The sequence below is a fragment of the Aulostomus chinensis genome, chromosome 3, assembly GCF_037954235.1.
Source record: "Aulostomus chinensis isolate RoL2024-O1b breed Wild chromosome 3, RoL_Achi_v1.0, whole genome shotgun sequence".
In the NCBI taxonomy this organism is placed as follows: domain Eukaryota; kingdom Metazoa; phylum Chordata; class Actinopteri; order Syngnathiformes; family Aulostomidae; genus Aulostomus; species Aulostomus chinensis.
Window position 1 is genome coordinate 21,467,783 of NC_141322.1, and position 22,220 is coordinate 21,490,002.

Sequence of the window (22,220 nt, forward strand, 5' to 3'; positions counted from 1 at the left end):
CCAGTAAGCCTCTGAAGAAAGAGAGGAGGATAGGACGCAGCAAATATTCATTACACGACGCTAATTATCATCCCATTCATAACAGAATAGTGGAATTAAAGTAGATTTAATAGACTGTTGTTATTATGTACAATACTACGGTTTAAACCTGCAGTCATTCTGGTGCATTTTGTTACTATGAGAATGAAGCCTCCCCACTTCAACCGTGTGTTGTGACTTCCCCCTAGAGGATACTGTGTAGTACAAATACATGTGTACTACATGCTATACCACAGCCATTCCCAAACGGCTGCTGCCCAAAAATATTAAAAGTTATGGCCACAACCACAGCTGTAACCACAAATTTGATTGACACATGAGACTCGGTGTGTGTGTGAGTGTGGTACTTCCTTTCTATCTGCTATATACAGTATATATGGGGGCTTAGTAATGCAGTGTGAGTCAATAATCAATTATCCATCCAACAAGCAACAGATATAAGAAATGAATTGCAAATGTTTTTTCCAAACAGACATTTGGAAATATGTTTAAATAGTAATTGGAATGAGGTGTGTGGTGTGTTCACAGCCCTCAAGGGGAGAATGGCCCTCACTTAATGAATTACTGTAGATTATATTAATTAACTTATATATCTTTTGCTTCGTATGGTTATATAAAAGGAGATTCACTGATACCTGTATTAGGATAGAGTAGTACTTTCATTTATTGGTTTTACCTACACACGGACACTCAGACGTTTCGTTGCCAGATGATGGATTGACACCACCTTCACTCCTCTGTAAATGACTTTTGTACATTTAACAGTGGGACCAATTAGTTTGTACAGTTCTGTTGGTTGATTAAAACTTTCTGCATAGCTCCATTTAATGTGAGCTGACATGCCAAGTTCATGATGATAATTTTACCTGATCCTGAGAAAGCTTTTTTAAATAAAACCAGCCCAGCTTGGCACTGACATCTGTTTATATTAGCTTAAACGTGGGTTAAGACATTAGTTGACCAAAATTCAATATCATTTAAAAAAAAAAAACAACAAGGGCACCATCTTACAAATGACATTATTTCAACATCCACAAGGCCTGAAATTTTTATGTCATTTGATTTTTATTTTGTTGGTTTCAAGTTCAAATTCGGATTGAAATGTCTTCGAAATTTTTGACATTAAATGATGTCTGATCCCAGCAGCAAATGTGCTTCTGAGCGGCCTTCTTTTTAAAGTCTATATGCTGATGTCTGTCTGTAACACCTTTTTATTTCACCGGAAACTTTACAGACATGTAAGAAGAGAACTTTAGAAAAGAATTGATTTTTCTCCACAAAGTACATTTACACATTTAGAAGTACATTTACATTTACGTTTATTTCATTGTGGTGAAAGCATAAAGAACACTCCTCACTACAATTGATTTAGATTTTAATTGGTATTATACAAGGTTTTTGAAGGAAAAAGAAAACAGTGAAACAAGAGGCAAGTGAAACCCTAATTCCAAACCAAAACTACAACAGCATTAGCTAAGAAAACTGATATTGCTATAACACTGTACCCAACAAATACTGAGCGAGGGTATAATGATAAGACATACAAGTGTTTCTTGTCTAAAAAAAAATAAAATAAATGAGAGCACCTTGGTTTCAACCGTAAGAAAGGAGCAGGTGCAGAGATTTCAATTCCGTTTTTCAGTTTTTGGTCTGCGGTTTAATATATACTCTATTTAGCACATAATAAAATCTTTTCAAATAAACAATCAAACCTATGAAAACTACCGAAAGGTCAAGTTCATGACCTCTGAGGGTTTCGTCCTCCTCGTTTTTTTTTTTGTTTTTTTTTTTTGAAGTCCATCCATTCTGGTAAATGCCCTGTGATTGCAAGGATACTTAGGGATACAACAAGGAAAAATGCTGTTTTGAAAATCCAAATATAGTTTCTTTTTGGTTTCAAGTAAGAGCAAAAAATAATATTCATAATAAATTTAAGTCTGGAGCAAGCAAACAGCAACAAATATCTTATTTACATAGCATTGTATTTACATCAGAGCATACTGAGGGAAAGAGTGTTTCAATTCAAAGTTCATGTTATCTTGCGATTTGAAAAATGTAACAGGGAATACAATGCACAATGCAAGGTTCTTTTCTTTAAAAAGTGCAATTCCTTTTCTTAAAGTAAAAAAATATATATCCATATTTCGTATATATGTAGAAATGTTGTTTATATAAACAGCATTATTTTTCATTATTTGAGAGCCCTAAAACCAGTGACTAAAATGAATGTTTGTCTGTTGATAGGCAGCAAATTATCATAGAATATAAATTATTTTACAGTACTCAAAAGAAAATCAGAAGTACCGCATTTCAACAAAAACAGACAGCTATTTGAGTCTTGTCTTTCATGGGGACACTTATTGAATTATCTGCAGTAATAATTAAGGATATTTGCAATTTATCCCATAGTTTGTTGCAAAACCATCACTGGAAAACAATGTCCAACAACAAATAAAAGTTGTCTCATGATATTAAAAAGTAACACTTCCATAAAACAAAACAGTGGCGGACCTGAAGGTAGCCCACGTAACCTCCAATACTTCGGGTTTATATGGGTACAGGTTTTTATATAGCTGTTTTTCTTGCCTGTGGAATAACGGAGCTGCGCAAGCAATATTTCTTAAAAAGTACATCCTCTACACAGTTATAAAAAGCAAGCTGATATTAAAAGTAAATAGTGGTAAACAGGTGTCTCTTGTTTCCAGTGGTCTGCAATGACCAAGAGTTCCATCATTTACTCATGTTTCACCAAGCGCAACATGTTTCTTCCCTTCATATTCAAGTAGTGTTATGTGGCTATACTTGCACATCTTATAATAGCTTATCCCAAAATAAAAATCTTGGTGTCTAACCTGGACTCTGACGTCACTGGAGAAATGTGCTCATCACTGGAAGAGTCTCTCACGCTCTACAACATGCTCGACTATCATGCTACTTTCCAGTTTATTAATAAAATTCATAATAATATCGATTTATATCACATCATATTATATATGACAGTTTTCCTCTATAAAAATGACGTTTGCTGAGTCTCTTTTCCCTAACAGGAGGTGCAACAGAGTCTGCTCCTTTGAATTGAGTCTTTTACTCCGGTTGTGCAACTTTAGGATCCATTGATGTGTTGTGTGGTCTGTCTGTGTGCATCAGCATCCTTGTTTCCAGGAAGGCTGTTGTCGGCCTGCATAGCCAGCTGGGACTGCAGGTCTTTAACCACACTCTCCAGACTCTGCCGTGCTTCTCTCTCCTGCTGTAGTTCCTGCCTTAGCTGTTCCCGGTCGGCTTCTGCTTGTTGTAGCTGCACATGCAACTCTTCAATCTGCACGACACGAGCAAACAAGAAATCAAACACCCGGGAAGGATGAGAGCTACATTCTGTTATCTTCTGGTGATCACAGGCATCATCTCACCTGAGCTGAATACTGGACCCGGAGACGTTCAGCCTCGCAACCTTTGTCGCAAACTCGCAGCTGTCTCTCCCGCTCCAACTCTCGTTTCAGCCGCCCACAAGACTCCTCTGCATCCCTCATCTTCCTCTCCCAATCCACACGAAGGCGTTCAATCTCCTTTCGCAGGTTTCTCTTGGCTTCAACAGCCTCACGAAGACGGCCTTTCTTAGCCACCCTCACAAACTCCAACTCCTATAAACATCACAATCATGTTTACAACACGTACATGTCACAGTGGTTTTATTGATCTTGTGTAGGATTCGACATGAACTTGGCTGTGATACCTGCTGAAGGCTTCGTTTGGCTTGAACAGCAGCTGCCAGTTTCTCCTCCTGCTTCACTCTCATCCTGACGATCTCCTGTAGGAATTTTTCTCTGGATTCTTTGGTGTCCAGGCCAGCGTAGAGCGTCTGTCTCAGGGTATCCATCTCTGTGCAAACACTTCCTGACAGCCAGGCCGCTCCCTCCTGAGGCCGAGCGGTGCTCTGAGGGGTCAGAGTCTGAGAGACACTGCTGCAGGCTGAGGGAGGTGAAGCCAGCGAGGAAGATGGCACTGGACCTAAGTACGAGAGTGTTTCAACCTTATTAAGACAGTGGTATAAGAATAAATTAGACTTTCACTTTTTTATCAAGTAGGTGCAGCATCAAAAATTTGTTTTTCCTGCATCGCATATGCTGCTGGTAATTGATATACAAAGGCGTGGTTGTCAGGAATGCTATCAGCACTTCAGCACAAAAAATAATTCAAAAGATAAAAAATAAATGAATGACTAAAATAAAAAAAATCCTTCCTTCCTCTTTGTCACTTCGTTGTCTACAGTCTGTGTAACAGAAAGGCATCTATCTATGTTGTACTTCTTCCATTAACCACCAGGTGGAGCAGTTGCACAGCAATCACAATAAACCAGCTCCTTTAAGGCTCATCTCCAGTGTGTCTCACTGTTTCATAAAAGTTGGAAATGTAAATCAGTATTAGATGGACCAGTTTTTAAGCTGCTTTACTTTTCAGTCTCTGACATCACTCCTCATGATACTCACGTTCATCACAGTCGTCCACATCAATCTCTCCCTCTGTGTCCATGTCATCGGGTCGGGTAGGTCTGGCTTGTATGTCACCATTATGCAGCTCCTGTGGTGGCCTGGAAATGCATGTGGACCCCCTCCCGACAGCATGGCTCGCCCCAGCATGGACAAGAGAGGCCAGAGGACCAAGTGTCAGAGTGGGAGCCACCAAAGTTTCCTGACACTTTGAGTGGGACCTGTGAAAAAAATGGTGGCATATTTGATCCATGTCATTGGTAATCAGCTGGATTTAACAGCAATCTTTGTCTCTAAGAATTTAGGACAATGACTCACCTCTCCACCTCATTGTGAGGGGCTGGATTTTCTTTTTCCGCCGCTTTAGGAGACCAGGGGCGGAAAGCAGAAGGTCTCTGTTTCAGCTGGACCTGTTTTAGATCCTTGAACAGCAAACACAACAACAAGCTTAGATAAGCTCACAGTAAACTACCACCAGAACACATTACATCAACCATGACTGACACACTCAAAGGCTCCAACTCATTAAGAACAGCGAAAGACAAAAGGTCATCATGATAATATTATGATGCTTTTACGTCATCGCTTTGATGTTTGAGCTTAGACCCAAATCCTGTTTCACACGAGCAAACATGGCTTAGAAACCTTGTGTGTCGACTTTGTCAGCGACTGTAACCAGTCGGGCTTCCTGTCTTTGTCAGCTGATGGAGATTGTAATTTGTCGCATTTTGACCTCTTGGCTGCGATTGGACTGGGAGACTGAGGAGAGAATAGAGAAACGGCAGGTTAATTGTAACGATCATCTCAGAGATGAAGTGCAGATATGACATCAGTGGATATTTCATCAGCCCCTGACTCTATGACTGAAACTGGCATCATTCATACTCATTTGTCCAAAAAGACTCTGCAAAGGGTTGGAATTTTTATAAGTCAGTCTTACAGTAGGAGTCACAGAAAGGAAAGAGGGATAGAAGATGCATCTGTGTAAGCGTTTAGTTCAGCTTGGCTTGTGTGTGAGGGCGTGTGTGTGTGTGTGTGTGTGTGTGTGTGTGTGTGTGTGTGTGTGTGTGTGTGTGTGTGTGTGTGTGTGTGTGTGAGGGCTTTGAGCTGAGCAGACACTCAAGCTGGTCTGGCTGGCAGCCAGCAGGGCTACATTGCTCCCTGCCAGGCAGAGGAGGCGCCGTCAGGTGGAGCAGATCGAGTCTCCGAACCACAGAAATATTGCAATGTAGAGACAGAGGCAGACAGCGAGGGAGACGAATTACAGTAATTGCTCTCCAGACTGACAGACTATCGAGTCGAAGTGTTCTGAAAGAGTTGCATGTTAACACAAGGCCACATGTGATGTTTAAGGGATACTGAACTTGGAAGACCGGCAGCTGCCTCATTAGGTGCTGCAAAATCCTGAATCTCAGGGGCTATTTATTGCATGTGTGTGTGTGTGTGTGTGTGTGTGTGTGTGTGTGTGTGGCAAGCTGTGGAACCATGTGTTGAGATAGCGAGCGCTCCCAGCCCTCAGGTCTGCACTTGTCAGACAGAGGATATGTTTACCTAGGCAGGCGTGGAGGCCAGCACAGACCTGCTGCCCTCTTAGTCACTACTATGACATTCTGCAAACATTCCCATCTCCTCACCTAAGTTCAAAAGCCTCAATGGGAAATGTGGGGTTAGTTGTGAAATCATCTTCTGTATTCACCTCATAATGAAAATTAACGATAAACCTAATTTAGTATTAAGTGAGAAACTCAGCTGGTGATAAATTACATCTCACAGCTTTCCCACATGGAGGCTACTGAGTGTGTGTGTGTGTGTGTGTGTGTGTTTGTGTGTGTGCATGCCTGTGCGTGTGCACAACTGTGTGGGTGTTGGGACATGTGGGGAGGTTGGTGGGTGTGAGTGTAGACATGCATATGTGTGTGTAGGAGTGTGTGTGTCTGGTACAGTGTGATCAAGGGTGGAGGTGTTAGTCAGGTCTAACACTGAATACCTGAACAACTGAGAATACACGTGTGATATCCTGCTGAAGCAAAATCAGGGATTTGTAACAGAAATAAGCTAACTAGCAAACTACAAATGCCAACTACTTCTGGTTAAAGCCTTCCAATTGTGAGGGGTGCTGCTTTTTCTGTTTTCCATCTTTAGATTGAATTTATGTGGCACTTCTGGTTAGAGAGCCACTTCTAGATGTTACCTTTTGCTCCCTGAATTTGTGATCAGCATTATTTGAAACTATTTTATAGACGAACCTATAAAATGACCTCTGCCAGACCCCTCAGATCTGCTGACCGATCACTAATTGTCATTTGCAGTTAGAATCTAAGCATTTTCTTTTTTGTAAGGTTTTTACAGCCATTATCACAAAATAGCCTGTCTCTCTCTGGATAGTTATTGTGCTTTTATTGTTTTGTCCATAATGATTGATTTTCCTGTCTGTATTTATTGATTTTCATTTTTTTCACATTCTTGTCCTCTTTCTGCTATATTGATAACCTTTTTTTGGCTTTACAATATTTCTGCGACTTCAGTGAGAGAACAGTTTATCACAAAAGTCACAATAACTAAACGCATCCTTGCTTCTATTCGTGCTGTGGTTCTGTTGTGTTGTGGTACATACTGTACATGACATGTTTGTCTGGACACTCCCCTCGTGTCTCTCTGACTCAAAAGACGTCTCCTCTTCCTGTCTAATCAGTAACTACTCACACACACACTCATACATACACAACACACTGTTTGGTTTTGCTACTGTGGGTTAATTCTTTTAACCTCCTGCTGGCTGCGTCTTCCTCCTGCAGCAGTGACTCGACCCCTCACCTGCCTGACTCAAGGCGGGTGGTTTTCTAAGAACTGCTGTCGTAGTGTAATCAGAATCTGTAATTACTGACATGACTGTTGTTTTCCCGACAAAGGATGTCTGCCTGTCTGGTACTATTTCTACCCTGAGGTTTGCATCTCCAGGAAGGCTACGAACGCTAGACATAATAGAGTTAGAAAACAGACACTCCCAGACACCACAAGGGACCTGCTGGCTAAATTTGACACTGACCTCACATGAGAGCAGCCGCACGGGCTTTACTCACCACCACATCATAGACATAGCATGGCCACGGAGTCATAACACCCTCCTCGCACATCCTACAGCAGGTCCCACTGAGACCCCCTCCTCCTCCTCCTCCTCTTTCTTTCTTTCACTGGCAAGAGAGGGAGACTTCCTCTGAGGAGTTTGCTTTGGCCAAGTCCCCTGTGGGAACCGAGTCTTGAGTGGGAGGGGGGTGGGCCCGGGGCGCAGGACCACAGAGGAAGCGCTGAGCTGAAGGAATGTATACTTGAAGGCCAAGTACAGCCTCCCCTTTAAGACACATTGCCCTTTTCAACTTGCTATTGTATGATATTTCTTTGAGGTGCTGTAATGAAGGAGCATTTCAAAGCAAACCTGCAGGCTAAACATGGTCTAATAGCAGCTGGGCAAGAGCAGACATGCTTTATTTTTTAATCAGTGCCGTATAATGGAATGGTAATACCAGGATAAGCCTCAGCTATTTTCATGCCGGCATGGCAGATAATCACAGAGACACACAACACATTGCAAACATATCAATATCTGCTCTAAGAGGACAGTTTGAATAATCATTTGTTGATATTGTGCTAACTGGAGCATGATGGGGGATTGAACTGTTATTTCTCTTGAACATGGAGGTAATTAACTAGATTTGTTTATCAACTACAAATGGCTGGTATGTGTAAAGGTCTAACCCTTGGACATGATGAAGCAAGCGGGGACTGAAGAGTGAGTTCACCCAAATGACAAAATCACATTCTCTCACTACCCTCTGGTAGTGTTTAGCCACACAGATAGTTTTGATTTCCTATTTTTGTCAGGCTATAATCATCATTGTCCGGTTTAGACTGTTGATATTCAGTTTTATCAGTTTTGCTATTTCCTCTTTTATTCTGAAAGATTGGCTCTCATGCAATTTGTTTGTTTTGCTTCCAGTTTTTGTTTCACAGGCTGAGTTCAAGACAACTCAGAAATGGGGAAAAATAAGCTTGGTTTTAAGAAAAATGAATTAAATAGTATCGAATTTAGAATCTTGGTATCTTTTCAGAACTCAGATACCTCTGACTTACAACATCAAAGATTAAACATGAAATCAGAAGTCAGAAACCTCCCAGTTGGAATCCTGACTTCGGAGTTCTCATGATCACTACATCTTTCCCCCTCTTTTTCATCCTCTGTACCGTCCTCAATTGTTTCAGGCGTGTCTGGTCATTGATTTGTTCTCTGTGTATTTATAACCTTGTTCTTCCCCTCCTCAGTGTGTCTGTTTGGTTCCCCCGGTTCTCTTCGTGTGGACACATTTTCCTGTGTTGTACCACTGGATTTCATTGATTGGACTTTGTGGTTTCAACTTCCTTTTTTGGACTCTTTGTTTGTGTTTCTTGGGATTTGCCCATTTATGGATTTACTAGTTTGGACTTGTTATTTCACTCAGTGTGACCTCAGTTTTTCCTCGTTTTAATAAATAGCACTTAAATGCTACTGCCTACCTAAGAGTCTCCATTTCTTTATCGCTTGCACATCCCATCAAAACTCTACTGAAGGGACTTAGAAATGTTCCCTGGATTGGAACACCTTCACCGAGCTTTTACATGATTCACCAGCAAGGTGTAATTGTGCTCAACTTTTTTTAAACATTTTTTTACAGGGACTGGCTCTTCTGTGGAAACATCCGGCCCCGAGACAGGTGGGTAGGCCCAGACAAGACAGCTCAGAGTGGGGGATATGCACAGACTTGCATGAAGAGATGTGGATGGCGGGATGAGGTGATGAACTGGTGGGTAGAAGAAGAGGGAAGGATGTGAAATTTCATGAATGCTGCCCTCATTCATGGTGGGTGACTAAGTTATCATTCATAGTTTAACAAGTTGAAAACTGCAACTTTCTCCGAATGGACTTACAGGAATATCTTAGGGAAACATTGTTTTGCTTTTTTTTACTTAATGACAAACATCCGTCAGCATGGAAGTGGGTCAAATAATAGTGTAAGTATATGGAATTTAACCAACTTTCAACAGTATGGTAAAACATATGAATACCAAATCACAGCCACATACGTTTTGCCAGACCTTCAAAATCCAGAGGCAGCAAACACTTCACAATGAGGACCAAACCTTTGCAGTTTAAGGTCATTTTGTGGCAGGGAGACAGAGAGGGTAAAAAGCGTTCATGTACGTATGGTCAAAATTATGTAACGTCCAAAAGTTTATTAGCACTTCATTTAAAAAAAAAAGTGCATTTAGCTGCTGGTGGGGGTTTTATATTAGCTGTAGAGATATTAAAGTATGATTCAAGTTCACATCAAACTCTCAAAAAGAATACTTCCCGCTGTCTTTCACATGGGGGAAGCCAGTGGTTGCAGGCTAAAATAGAAACCCTTTAAAAAAACTTGAATGAAATGAGCGAGAAACAAAACATGTGTCTGCACTCATCTGGTGGGACAAAAATAACTCCCCCGGTTGAACTTCCTCAAGCTTCAGCCATACAATACAATCACATGCTGGATGATAACCTGGCATTAAGAAAAGCGCACAGCAACAAGACACAACAGTTTCAGATTACAGCCTCCTTTCCTCTCTTAAACCCCTGAATGTAATCCCCAGATCGGCATGCGCTTAGTGGGGTGCTGTCTCACTCAAGGGCACACCAACTGGCACAGCTCACTCGGGTAACAGCCTTAGTTGGAAGAGCGAGAGTACTAGTTTTAGTAATCTGATCCCTGTAGTTTGGTGTGGATGCTCACAGGGATGCCTGAGCTCTCTATTCAAGTCTACATAAATTGTATGACAGTCCGTTGATTTATATAAAGCTCTGCGGTCACCTCGTAACAGCCGGGGGGAGGGGGGAGGGAATTATTGGTGTCTACCCAGAATATCCCTGAAACTTCATACCGAAATCACAGATACAAGTATCATGCTCCTGTTTCCTTTCTCCTAATCTTCTTTATCAATTTACTCTGCTGTGTAAAAGTCCTCATCATGCTGCAGCCTCGACTTTTAGGTTGTACTGTTTATGTTGTGGCGGAGCGCCGTGATAATATGGACATACAAAGAGAGCTTCGGGGCTTGACATAAGGTCGGCATTACAGTAAAGCTTATTGGATTGTCCTAATTGTCTTTGGGATTGAGACTTGATGAGATCTGAGGCATAAGCAGGAGGAACTGCTGTTACTAAAGGTGGAAAATATCCCAGCCGGTCCACACAGCTTGACACATATAGCTTCAAGGCAGAGTGAGAGAGCCGTACAGCAGCATTCTGCACTCGTCAACCATTGATAAGTTGGTGAAAAATTAATGCTACACAAACCCAGCCAGTGATTCTTCTGGATTCTCCTCCTATATTTTTGTTTGCTTGAAACTGACGTTATTACAAAATTTTCCTTTTAACAGAAAATGTAATTTAGTAAAAGATAAGGTGCTCATGTCCAGCCTTACGTGTTCTTCTCGTGTTCCCCGACACATTTATTCTCTACATTATGCAGTACTGACGTCATGTCAACTGATAATTTTTTCCACCCATACTTTTAAAGTAATACCAGATATAATGGTAAATAGTTGTTTTACATAGTAATCAATGTCCTGCCTGTTGTTCTTCTTTTAGCTGTATGTTAATGTTTTTGAAGAAAAAAAAGAAAGGGTCTCATACTGCCTGTTGTACGGATATTGAAGCCACTTTAAAACTTCACTTTAAAGCTGCAATAACGGATGTCCTGGGTCATTTGAAGCCATCAGAAACAAACCACAGATAAAAAATATGACGCCTTTTCATGTACAGCAGCTTTAGCATTTTTACTGGATGTATCGTGTGGCTGATGTATAATAAAAACTACTTGATAAGATGCTGCTGATGAAGCCACACTCTTTATTCATTTATTTTTTTTACAAATGTGAATTAAAACTAAAATACACTATATTATCTATTATCTTTTCATGGCATGGTTCTTGTTCTCGTTCTTGTCATGAAAAAACCTGTTGTGAATGAACTGCCAATATGTACGTGTGTGTGTGTGTGTGTGTGTGTGTGTGTGTGTGTGTGTGTGTGAGTGAGTGTATGTGCACGCGCGTGCATGCGTGTGGGTATGTGGGTTAGGGTTAGCGTTCTTAGGGTTTTGTGTGTGTATGTGTGTGTGTGTATGTGTGCGTGTGTGTGTATGTGTGTGTGTGTGTAAACCAAAAGAAAGATTACTGTACTTCAGCTCTGTGAGAAATGAATTCCAATTCAGGCCCAAACATGGCAACCATAACAACAAGACATGCGCGCCTGCTTCTTGAACAGTATGTTGACAGTGGCGTCCAAATCGCTCTCTCTTTCAGAGGATGATCTCACAGTATAAAGGGATCATCAGTCATTTCAGCAGGTGGGGGTGACTCTGATCTAAAAGACATGAAACAGATATCCCTGCAGATTCTGCACTGTTAGCATGAGCATGTTTGCTGTGACTGTCAGTTCAAGTTATCATAGCAAAAGAAAAGAAATACTGCAGATCATCGTCTGAGCCCCCTTGTGTACTATCGAAGTTAGAGAATTAAACTACATGATTGAGGGGGGATGTATCTGCAAACCACAGTCACTAGGACACACGTGTGCACACATACACACAGACACACGCACACACACAAGTACACACACACATATATACACATACACAGGGGTATGTGGATGGAGTAAGTGTGATGTCACCCATTGGTTTGTGAACTTGTTGTATAGCTGTGAGCTCTATGTTTCAGCCGTCACCATCTTGTCTTTTTGCCTGGAGGCAACCATATGTGGACGAGACGGCAAAGCTGAAGAGGAGCGACGGGTGGATCTGACTTAGACACGTACAGACCGCCATCATAGGGAATTGTAAATCACAAGGTGACCACACCCTAAACCGTACAGTTTTCTCGTGTGTTTTACTGCACTGAAGAGAGATTTGCAGCCCAGGATCAAGACCATAAACAGAAGAGGGAAATGTTAACAGAGATAATGCATCAAGTCAGAATCAGGGTCTTTTTTTATAATTTTTTAAAATGTTTTTGCTTCAGTACTTTTTGCAATCATAGAATTTGCCCCCTTCTGGCCATTAGAAAGAATGCATATTAAGGCACTTCGGTTTTGGCATTAGTTTTTAAACCTGCAGGGTCCTTCCATGGTCAGATGCAGATGTTGGCCTGCATCACATTCAAACGCCATCTGAACACACTTGTATACTTGCTCACAAGTTTAATAGTTTATCATGTGCTTTGGATGTTAATGCAAGTAACCTGTAACAAAATACCCTTAATTACTGTTACATTATATGAATAAGAATTTCTGTTTTCTTTATTTATAATACAATTTAGTACTTGAATGCTCACACAAACACACACACACACACACTGCCTTTATGCTTCTATACACATTTAGCACACTTATAATGTAGGAGCAGCTGCAGTGCACCAGGCCGGAGGGGATGAAGGGTAACGAGAAAGATGGGGGGTGGGGTGGGGCCTACACTTATGGAATTACTACTTTTGGTTTTGGTTGATCTTGTGCATGAAAACATCCCTCTATAGTTGACACCACCGCTTTGTTTCAGGCTGAGAGCAAATAAATTAAATATTTAGGCATGTAAACACTGTTGTTCCATTTCAGCTCTTTGAATCATTATTCAGTGGCATCCAAGATGGAGCAGGTAGCTTTCGCTGGAACAACACTTGAATATACACCAGTAAATCAAACAGTTGGAAGTGAACAAACTGAAACTTGTGAAAAAGTCTATTGGCCGTTGCTTTCAGATGCGTGGTAACTGCTTAAAAGTCCTTCTCACATGTAAAACACAAAAGTCCTCTCAGAATTCAGTCTGTTTTTACATAAAAACTGCAGACTAAAACACTTTTATGCAAATATCATGCAGTAGAATTTTGCTCTGGCTGTCTTCCTGACATTCATACATGTGTGCGTGCCTTCACAGAACTTGATCTCTGCTGTGCAGCAGTGCCAACGCCATCTTTGCTATGCAAGCTTAATCCCTTGGCATTACACTGACCCTCATCTGGTTCTCTGACGGCTGTGCATCTCTGTCTATTTGCATGGTTGCTTACCTCAAAGTCACTGAAGAGAAGAAATTCACAGATAATTGTGATTGACACAGCATGAACAGGTTTATGCTCTTCTGTCATTCAAGGTCGTAAAAAGAAGATGGGTTAAACCCTAACCCAACATGTGTGGCATCATCTGCAAAATATATGACTTTTGATTTTTCTATCCATGTAATAACATTGAGAATGTGAGTGAAAATTAAGACTGAAACAAATGTTAAAACATGTCTTATGATGATTTTTTTCCCCCCTCAAAAACAGCACATGCATCACTGAAATTGAATTTCAGCAAGGCACATTAATTTTTACGAGAACTGAAATGAACAGACCTCAAGATCTTGCTGCTAAAAAAAAAAAATCCAGGTCAAAACCAAATGGTCAAGGAGCAGCAGAGTTTGCTATCAGACTTTATGTGAGTTAATGGATCCTGCATTCACTTTACAATGCAGATTGTCTGACAAAATTGAAGGAAAGTTCCACCAGAGCCAAGAGTGCACTGGCCTCCATGTTAATAACCGGTGTGGTGGAATCATCTCAGAAACAAAAGAGAAAAACATGTCTGAATGCAGGATAGAGGAGTTTGTAATCTGTGGGATTGTAATTGCAGGTCAATGAAAGAAACAAGGGAAAAATGGTGGTTTCGCACTGATATAAAACCAACTCTCTTCCTTTCGAAAAACACATATTCCTCTCATCAGACGTCTCATGTCGCCAGACTAAAAAAGCTTGGTTTGTCCCTGCCTGCCTGCAGGAAGAGCGTGCACCACCATTCTGGGTTGTTTGCATTCTCCCTCTCTGTTCTACAACAAGACAGCAAGTCCAGTGTCTGACTGGCTGAGTTTTAATCCTGCAGATTAATATTAATGCCACAGAAAAGAAGGCAGAAAGACGATTAAAATGTCACTGGATAACCTCTCCGAACCCAAACAGTACAACAGCTCCAAATACACAGACCATTATATCACTGCAGTACCTGGTACTGGACTACTCCTCTCCAGCTCCCTCACAGGGCAGCAGACATGGTGAATAAATCAGGGCAGGAGGAGACTGGCTGAAAGGGGGAGGAAGGGGGGAGGGGAGGCAATGGTGACTGCTACAGCAGGTCAGCCTCACCCGAGGTCTAGACCTCCAGTGTCTGGGAGATTGACAAGCCAGATGGACAGCCAGAGTGCCATGTTAACCACTGAGAGCAGGACCATTTTAATGACACTGGATCAGAGAATGCAGATATTTCTCAAATCAAATATCTTGTATCATTTCCCTACAGTTATTAGGATTTTTACAAACATGCAGGAAAAAATGAATTTAAACACAGACTCGCTCGGGCAATTATTTTACTTTCTTTTATGAGACTAGATGAGGGCTGCCGCCAGTCATTATTAAAACGTAGCGTAAACTGGTCACAGCTTACTGAAGCCCAAATTGTTTTGTTACACTAACAGCTCAAAATACAAAGTTGGTAAAAACAGTAATTAGGACATTGGACAGGGAGAAAGAAAATTGGGCTTGAAAATAACTTTAAGAATGATTCATTATCAAAATAGTTGCTGATTATTTTTCTGTCAATCACCAAAGTTCCCCTTCAGTGAGTTGTAGCGGCGAATTTCCACAGCACTGGCGTAATAGATCATTTAATAAATAAAAAAATCAGCGCACAAGCAGATAATTTAAATAATAAATCAGCAAAAGCAGAGCAATCAATGAAGCGTCACGGTCTAGAATTTTATATATATATATATATATATATATATATATATATATTTTTTTTTTTTTTCTAAATAAAGCTGCTAGTTAGCTGACCTGCGGTGCCTGGTGAGCTGAGCCACATGACCACATGCCCTCCGAACAGCCAGTGGAGAGGAGGGCAGGTGGCAGGTTTATTTGGAAAGATGAAAATGGGATGAATAGAAGAGGTTAAGAGGTGTGAGGGGATGGGATGGTCAGGGTGGGGCAGAGGGGGATTTAGGGGAGGAGGCCATAAAATCTGTGAGAGGTTGAGGTGAAGTTAGGGTCACTGCTCACTCAGGGTCCCATGTGATGTCATTTCACCAACACAGTATATGTCCTGAGAACTACTCGGGAGCTAATTGGTTGAACCAAAGTAATAAATCCTGCTGAAATTTATAGATACCATTCTGGCCATTCTGTTGCCCTGTGGGTCACCAGGTTATCTGAATCTCTGCTCCACCGCTGCTGTTTCTATTCAAACAATGAGCCTCAGTGTGAGAGATCCGTTCACTTTGTGTGTCTTTTGTTTAATTAGCTTTGAACTTCAAATTTAGGTCATACTCAAGAAAATGTTGGATCATCTTTTTACTGCTAGAAAGCAGAAACAAAGAACTCTGCTGGAAGGTATTAATGAGTTAATTCAGTGACAATAAAGAATAAACTATCTTGTATTAAAGAGCAATAAGGAGCCCCCGACGTAACTGAGAAGAATTACAGCTGTGAGGAAAAAAAGAAAGAAAAGAAAAGTGGGTTTTATGTGTTCACCAATTAACTGTTAACCCATTTTTTAAAACTACATTGGGAGTTATAACCTTTGAAAACGTTCTGTTCTCTCTGGCGGAGCAATAGTCTGACGTAAATGTGCGAGGGCCTCACAGTATGTGTATACAGTAATATTTGACAGAGATCAAATAGCATTTCACTTGTTTCCACTTGTTTGAGGAATTGTCTGTAGGGGAAATAGGGGATAAAACACCCACAACATCCGTTTCTAAGATCACACATTCCATCCTTAAACACTGGTTTTGTTTCCCTCCTCTCTTCATAGGAAAACATATCTGCTTACAGAAGTAATTAGGTGAGAGGGCTTGAGCCTGGCAGCTTCCATTAAATGAATATGAGCGCTCTAAAATGGAGGTCTGAAAGGGGCGGGCTGTGGACAGCAGCACCTCATGAATTCTGCAATTTGCCGTCTGTTTCTTGACTCAGAAAAATTCTTGGAAATGTCTTTTCCTGGATGATTTTTATTGCACAAGAGCCTATGTTTTTCTCCATGGCAACCACATAACATTAGAGCCCAGCTAAGCTCTGACTCAACAAACAGAACTCTACTAAATACCCATTTCAGCACCAGGGTTTTCCCCCTCGCCCAGCTTTCCTCCGAACTCAAGTTTAAAACTAAGGCTTAACGATCGTCCGGGCCATGAAGGAAGAACTCTGGGATTAATCGGGGCACATATGTGACATGCTCCATAAAATACGCGTTCCTTCCGTGCCTCAGGTACTGCATGGGTTCAGGCTTTTAGCGAGCCACAGCCGTGACATGTTCAGTACAGTAGGACAGGCAGCAGCTGGGTAATGTTAACATGAAGGAGCCTGGTCAGTAAGATGAGCCCGCTTAAAGCAACAGCAGTTTCAGAACAAATACGCCGCACCAGAGCATTACATAAAAGTCTGTCACTCTCCATCTCGCTCTTGGTGGGCTGAGCTGAAAGGACACAGGCGCTTTGTGGCCCTGATGTTGCTGCTAAAGGCGAAGGCAGGCCAGGGATTAGTGCTACAGGCAGCCACAGGCCGGAGACGAGGGCAAGATCATCACGGCCTTGGCCTGATGGCCAGTCTGAGACGTGCACCATGGAGAAGATAACCTACAAAGAAGAGCATAAAATGAAGCTTGTGTTGAATCTATCATTTTAACTCTGGAGAATCTCGTGTTAGTCTGTTAGGTCTTTATTCCTACACGTGCACTTGAAAAAGTTGTGTTTTCAAAGTCATGGACGTTCAAGTTATTTGAAGGACACTGAAGTCGTCATCCTCCCACCACCTGTCCTTGAATCATACTCATCTCTTACTTAGCATGCCAGGAGAGGATTTAGCTCACTGCTTTCTCATTGGTGAAACGTCAACCTTCTTGTCTTGACTAGTTAAGACCATTCCAACAGGAACTGTCTGCTTAACTGTAACTTAAGACAACAGTGCGCTTGCTTGGTCAGAGTTTCAGCTGCCATCAAAGCAGCTGTAGGGCTGTTAGCATGTGTGGTTACTCTCAGTCTAATGACGCTTCCAGGGGTTTTGACCTGGCAGAAACACAGAATTAAACAAAATTTTTCTTTATTTCTCACCTATAAGGTCATTGCAAAGGGACGTGGTGCGCTGCCAACTTTTCTCTTTACCTCTCCCACACTCCCCATATACCTTGTAGTGAACACAGAGGAGTATGCCACAGGGAGGGGAGGCCCTACACAGGAACTCAATAATAACTTTCAGCAGTCTAGCCAGGAGGCTGGAAGCCCAGACTGCGGCTGTTCCCTCCTCTCTTCGTTCCTCCCTCTGCACAGCCCCACGCTCCTCCCTTCACCCCCCTCCTCCTCCTGGCCTGTGTCTGCTCCACAGGACTGATGCATTCTGCAGACAGGCCAGCACTCTTAAAGAGACACAGGCCACATTTTTATCCTCTGAATCAATGCAGTGGACAGAACCACTAAGCAAGGGCAGCGTCCCTCATTTCCAGCCTCACTTCACTTCATTTCTTAACGCTCCGATGTGACGCAGAACGTGAGTGAATAAACAGGCTGAAGTATGTAGAGAGTCTCTCTCTCTCTGGCTGGAGTCTTTCACTGCGGCTGCCTTTGAAGGTGCCTTTGATGCTTTCTTTAAAAAGTGTCAAGTGCAATCAGTGGTCTTTGTAGTGGAAGTATATTTAATACCATTATCATGATAATTTCTGGAGGCACTCCAATAAATCCATTAATAACAACTTTGGAATGACAGTGCCACAGAAATTGCCTCTGGTGTTAGACTAAATTGCACTGTGGTGTCTGCCTCAGCATGCAGCATTGAGACACATAGCATCTATTTTAGCTCCACTCCCAGGTAAATTGATCGACCAAGTCAAACTGGTACTCTCTGCTGTTAATAAACCTACACATGTAAGAGGATGGCACGCAAAATGAAGACTTTTTTTTTGTCTTAATGAGAGAAATCCCGACTTTACAGAACACAAGCCGCCTGTGTGACTGAGCGGAGCCATGTAGAGCTCTATACCACAGCAAGGAAACGATTAAAAATTTAATAGAGTTGGGTTACACAGAAACCTACAAGGGCGTGCCTGCCCAACACACTCTCGTTCTTTTGCTGGGAGCCCTTTTCTTGTCCTCATACACATTTTTTTTTGAAACAGCCGAGGTTCTGATGACCTAACCTAAGACTGACCGGAGAAAGAGGTCATAACTAATTTGTTTAACACACATTGATTTTCACTCTTAATGCCCTTTTTCCATTGCACATAACCCACTTACATGCAGGTTCTTTTAAACCCGCTACAAAGACGACTACTTCATTTCCCATTGCTGCATTTCTATGTCTTTTCAAACCTAATTGGTCAAATTAGCCATAAAACATGATAAATAAGTGTAGTAGAAAGCAACAGAGCAATGATGGTGTTTCTGAGGTCGCTATTTTATATCTTTGCTCAAGTCTGTATTTCAAAATCAACAGCAACTGAACAATGTTTAAGAAAAAAACACACCACAAATTAGCGCGTTCACAAAGTTTGGAGTTTACAACAATGTGAACCACAGCGGATAAACACCCGCATCTACTGCAGGGCCATTTTAAGTGGGTCTAAACCTGTCCCCATTGCAGACAAAAGCCAGATGTTGGTGGATTTTTTTTTTTTTTTTTGTATATTTAGATTTGAGGCTATACGAAACACAAAAAAACCAAGTTGCCACTGTGGGAAAGTAATTTCATTTGTCATTGTCATTTTTACCATTTTTTCGGCAATCAAACCAATGACGAGTACTAAAAAGTAATTTTACGAGATTTTTCAAGTACCACAGGATCCACAAAATGCTAAACCACCATCCTCGTGAACCTTAAATGAAGTCACGCACAAAGCCATTTCCACTTTCACTGAAGTAAATAGCTCGGCAATATGTTTTCGAATGGGTGACGGATCTCCTGAAAAGTTTTTGTCATAGGCCTACAACGTTTCTACCTGACAGCGACCATATATATACATAGAATAACAAGGTTGAAATGGATAATATCGCTCTGTAACCCTCAAATACCTGAAGAGGCTAAAGGGTTAACACATCTCCACTGCAGCATAACAAAAGATGAAATCTCTATGGGAGGTATCAGTGCCAGAGTCAGCAGAGCTGCACAGTCCTCCGCAATGATGATAACTCCATTCTGGAAAACCTATAAGCTGAGCTTCAGATTGACCAAGGCGCTCCAGCTCAGGCTCTTAAAACTGCGGGAGAAGTCTTGCAGCAGGACAAACACTCAGGACTGTCTTCATCGCTGCAAAAACACAAAATCCAACATTTTCACAAAATAAAGTCACCTGACGTCCTGGCTGTTTCAGGACGACATGAGGGGCTTGCAGTCATACAAAACAACTAGCTGTTCGTCACTCTGTGGTGTGCAGAGAGCTTTGAGAGGCTGACGCATACCCAAACAACACCAAGCCATTGAATCATCAGTGCTTACGCAGCCACATAATTCTGCACCATCTGTAGGATTCAGGTTTAATCTTCTGCATAGCACAACAAGCTAGCAACAACAAGGGGAAACACACGCTCTAATACACTGAACTTTCTGAAAGAATTTTAAATGTAGTGAGCTCATTAAATCAATATATCTTGACTCTTAGCAGCGATAACAGCTTCATGGAAACATTCTCTCCTTTGCCCTCCAACTCTGAACCAGCCTTCCCCTCCGTCACCTTACAAGGCAGATGCAGGATGAAAAAAAGGCAATGAACTTCTGACCTGTCATTCAGATTGCAGAGGAAGCTTTGCAGCTCGGGGGCAACCAGAGTCCACCATCCACTGTGTGTCTCCTCCCTCAGTGTCTCACCCTACCATCCCATAAAGCCCCACTAAAAACCTCCTGCTCCCCCTTTTATGGCTGCCAGATGGTGGGGAGGCCTCCTTGCCTCTGGACTTGCCTCTCCAGTCTAGTAAAACCAGTTGACCGCAGTAACATAAAAACGGCTATTTATGAAAGGGCTTGGAACAAAACACACAAACATCCTGCCACTGAAACAATCAAATGCCATCTCATCTCCCAAAGAGCCTTTTTACAAGATGAGTGAAGGACGGAGACACAAGTGGACATGTACCCCTTCACTGGGGTGGTGCTGTCCAGATGTAGCAGCTACACCCAGGTGCATTTTTTTCTCAGTGTGCAGAGGTTTTATTTGCACGGCTTGGGTGTGAGTACAGGGCTTTGGCAGCGTCCAAATTTCTTCCTGAGAAACGGAGAAGCAAAACAAACAGAGCCGTCTGCATTCAGGTCGAAGCTGAACCGCAGAGCCACAGTCTGGCCTGCAGTTCACAACATTCTGTTCCAGCACTGACTTCACCTAAAACAAACACTCTCAGGACCGGTCCACCTCGGCCAGTGGGAGAGGTATCTGAGAAAAAGTTAAGTTTGATCTGAAAATTAACAAATCCTTGCTCTCACCTCTCGCTGACCACCATCAAGTGCTGAGCAAACTCTACTCAAATATTTTCACTCACTTGTCACTTGTGTAGGAGTTGTGCCCTTTTGACGGCATGCTTGGACTGATGCCAAACGTTGTGAGCATGCAGTGCTGGGTGGGAAAGAGGGTTAAAAGGCCACCAAGTTGTTGTTATAAAAAAAGAAGACCAATCAATGACTTCCTTTTGCTGCAAATCAATTCACATGATTATCTACGTTCTTCCCCCTTTGCTCACCTCACATGCCCGCCGTTTTGCCTCTTCCTTTATTTGTTCTACAAGTTGGAATCAAGCATTTATGCCCTGCAATTCAACATGACCTCCACACAACCCCTGGCATGGCTGCCTAAGCCATTAGGGTAGTTGTGACTGTGGGTTATTAGGGTGATAAACTTTTACTGTCCTTCCAGCTACTCTGCATGGCTGCTGTTTAACGCCTCTGAGGAACACGTCTATGGGACCTTTCACACAGCAGATTGGCCGCGAGGGCATTTGGTCAGTATGCCAACACACAAATACATCTTTGAGTTTTTGAGACTAAGAGTGAAATACTTAATTCAGACATGCCACAGACGCAGCCAGGGGGAGTTAAGTACAACAAACAGAAAACCAGCCTACATCCAAGTCAGAATGATGAATCAAGCCAGAGTGTCCCCAGTGCATTGGCTTTGTGGAAATATGTAGACAAGAGGGCTAGGGGGGTGGTGGTTGTCTGTGCTATGTTTTCTCCTGTGCGGCAGAAGTTGTGGGCAGCCGAGCTAACTGCAGCCTCAGCACTTCTCTCCATATTCTCCAGTTTCAAGCCAAGAGAGAACAAAGGCAAAGAGCTAAGCTGCTGCAGAGGTAATGAGGACGGAGATGTGCAGTGCAAGAGTGTGCCCTCAATAAGGAGAGCTGCTGCAGTCTATGATGGAGTCCTGTTGGACAGCAGTAATAAAAATCCATGCAACTGCTTCGAGCCGCCACTCCGCCTGTAGTCTACCCACAACCAGTAAGTGACTGACTGCAGCCCAGCCCTTTTTACACTGCAGCTCTGTCTAGCAGCAAATGGAAACCACAGCGTGACTGGAATTTGCTTGGAGAAACATTCAGATCCATGTAACAAGATAGAAAAACTCCATTAAAGCTGTTTATTCTG

At 42.1% G+C, this 22,220-nt stretch overlaps 1 protein-coding gene across 1 annotated transcript in view; it reads right to left on the bottom strand.

Annotated features, from left to right (window-relative positions):
• Positions 1 to 1,022: 1,022 nt before the first annotated feature.
• The window catches only part of skib (SKI proto-oncogene b), a 32,544-nt gene continuing 11,346 nt past the window's right edge, over positions 1,023 to 22,220 (bottom strand). The window contains exons 2-7 of the mRNA XM_086199626.1: positions 5,169 to 5,282; positions 4,842 to 4,945; positions 4,524 to 4,744; positions 3,770 to 4,044; positions 3,447 to 3,677; positions 1,023 to 3,355 (exon numbers count right to left, since the gene is read on the bottom strand). Of these exons, the coding sequence (XP_086055752.1) occupies positions 3,143 to 3,355; positions 3,447 to 3,677; positions 3,770 to 4,044; positions 4,524 to 4,744; positions 4,842 to 4,945; positions 5,169 to 5,282 (1,158 nt within the window). The 3' untranslated portion in view covers positions 1,023 to 3,142. The remainder of the gene's footprint in view (positions 3,356 to 3,446; positions 3,678 to 3,769; positions 4,045 to 4,523; positions 4,745 to 4,841; positions 4,946 to 5,168; positions 5,283 to 22,220) is intronic.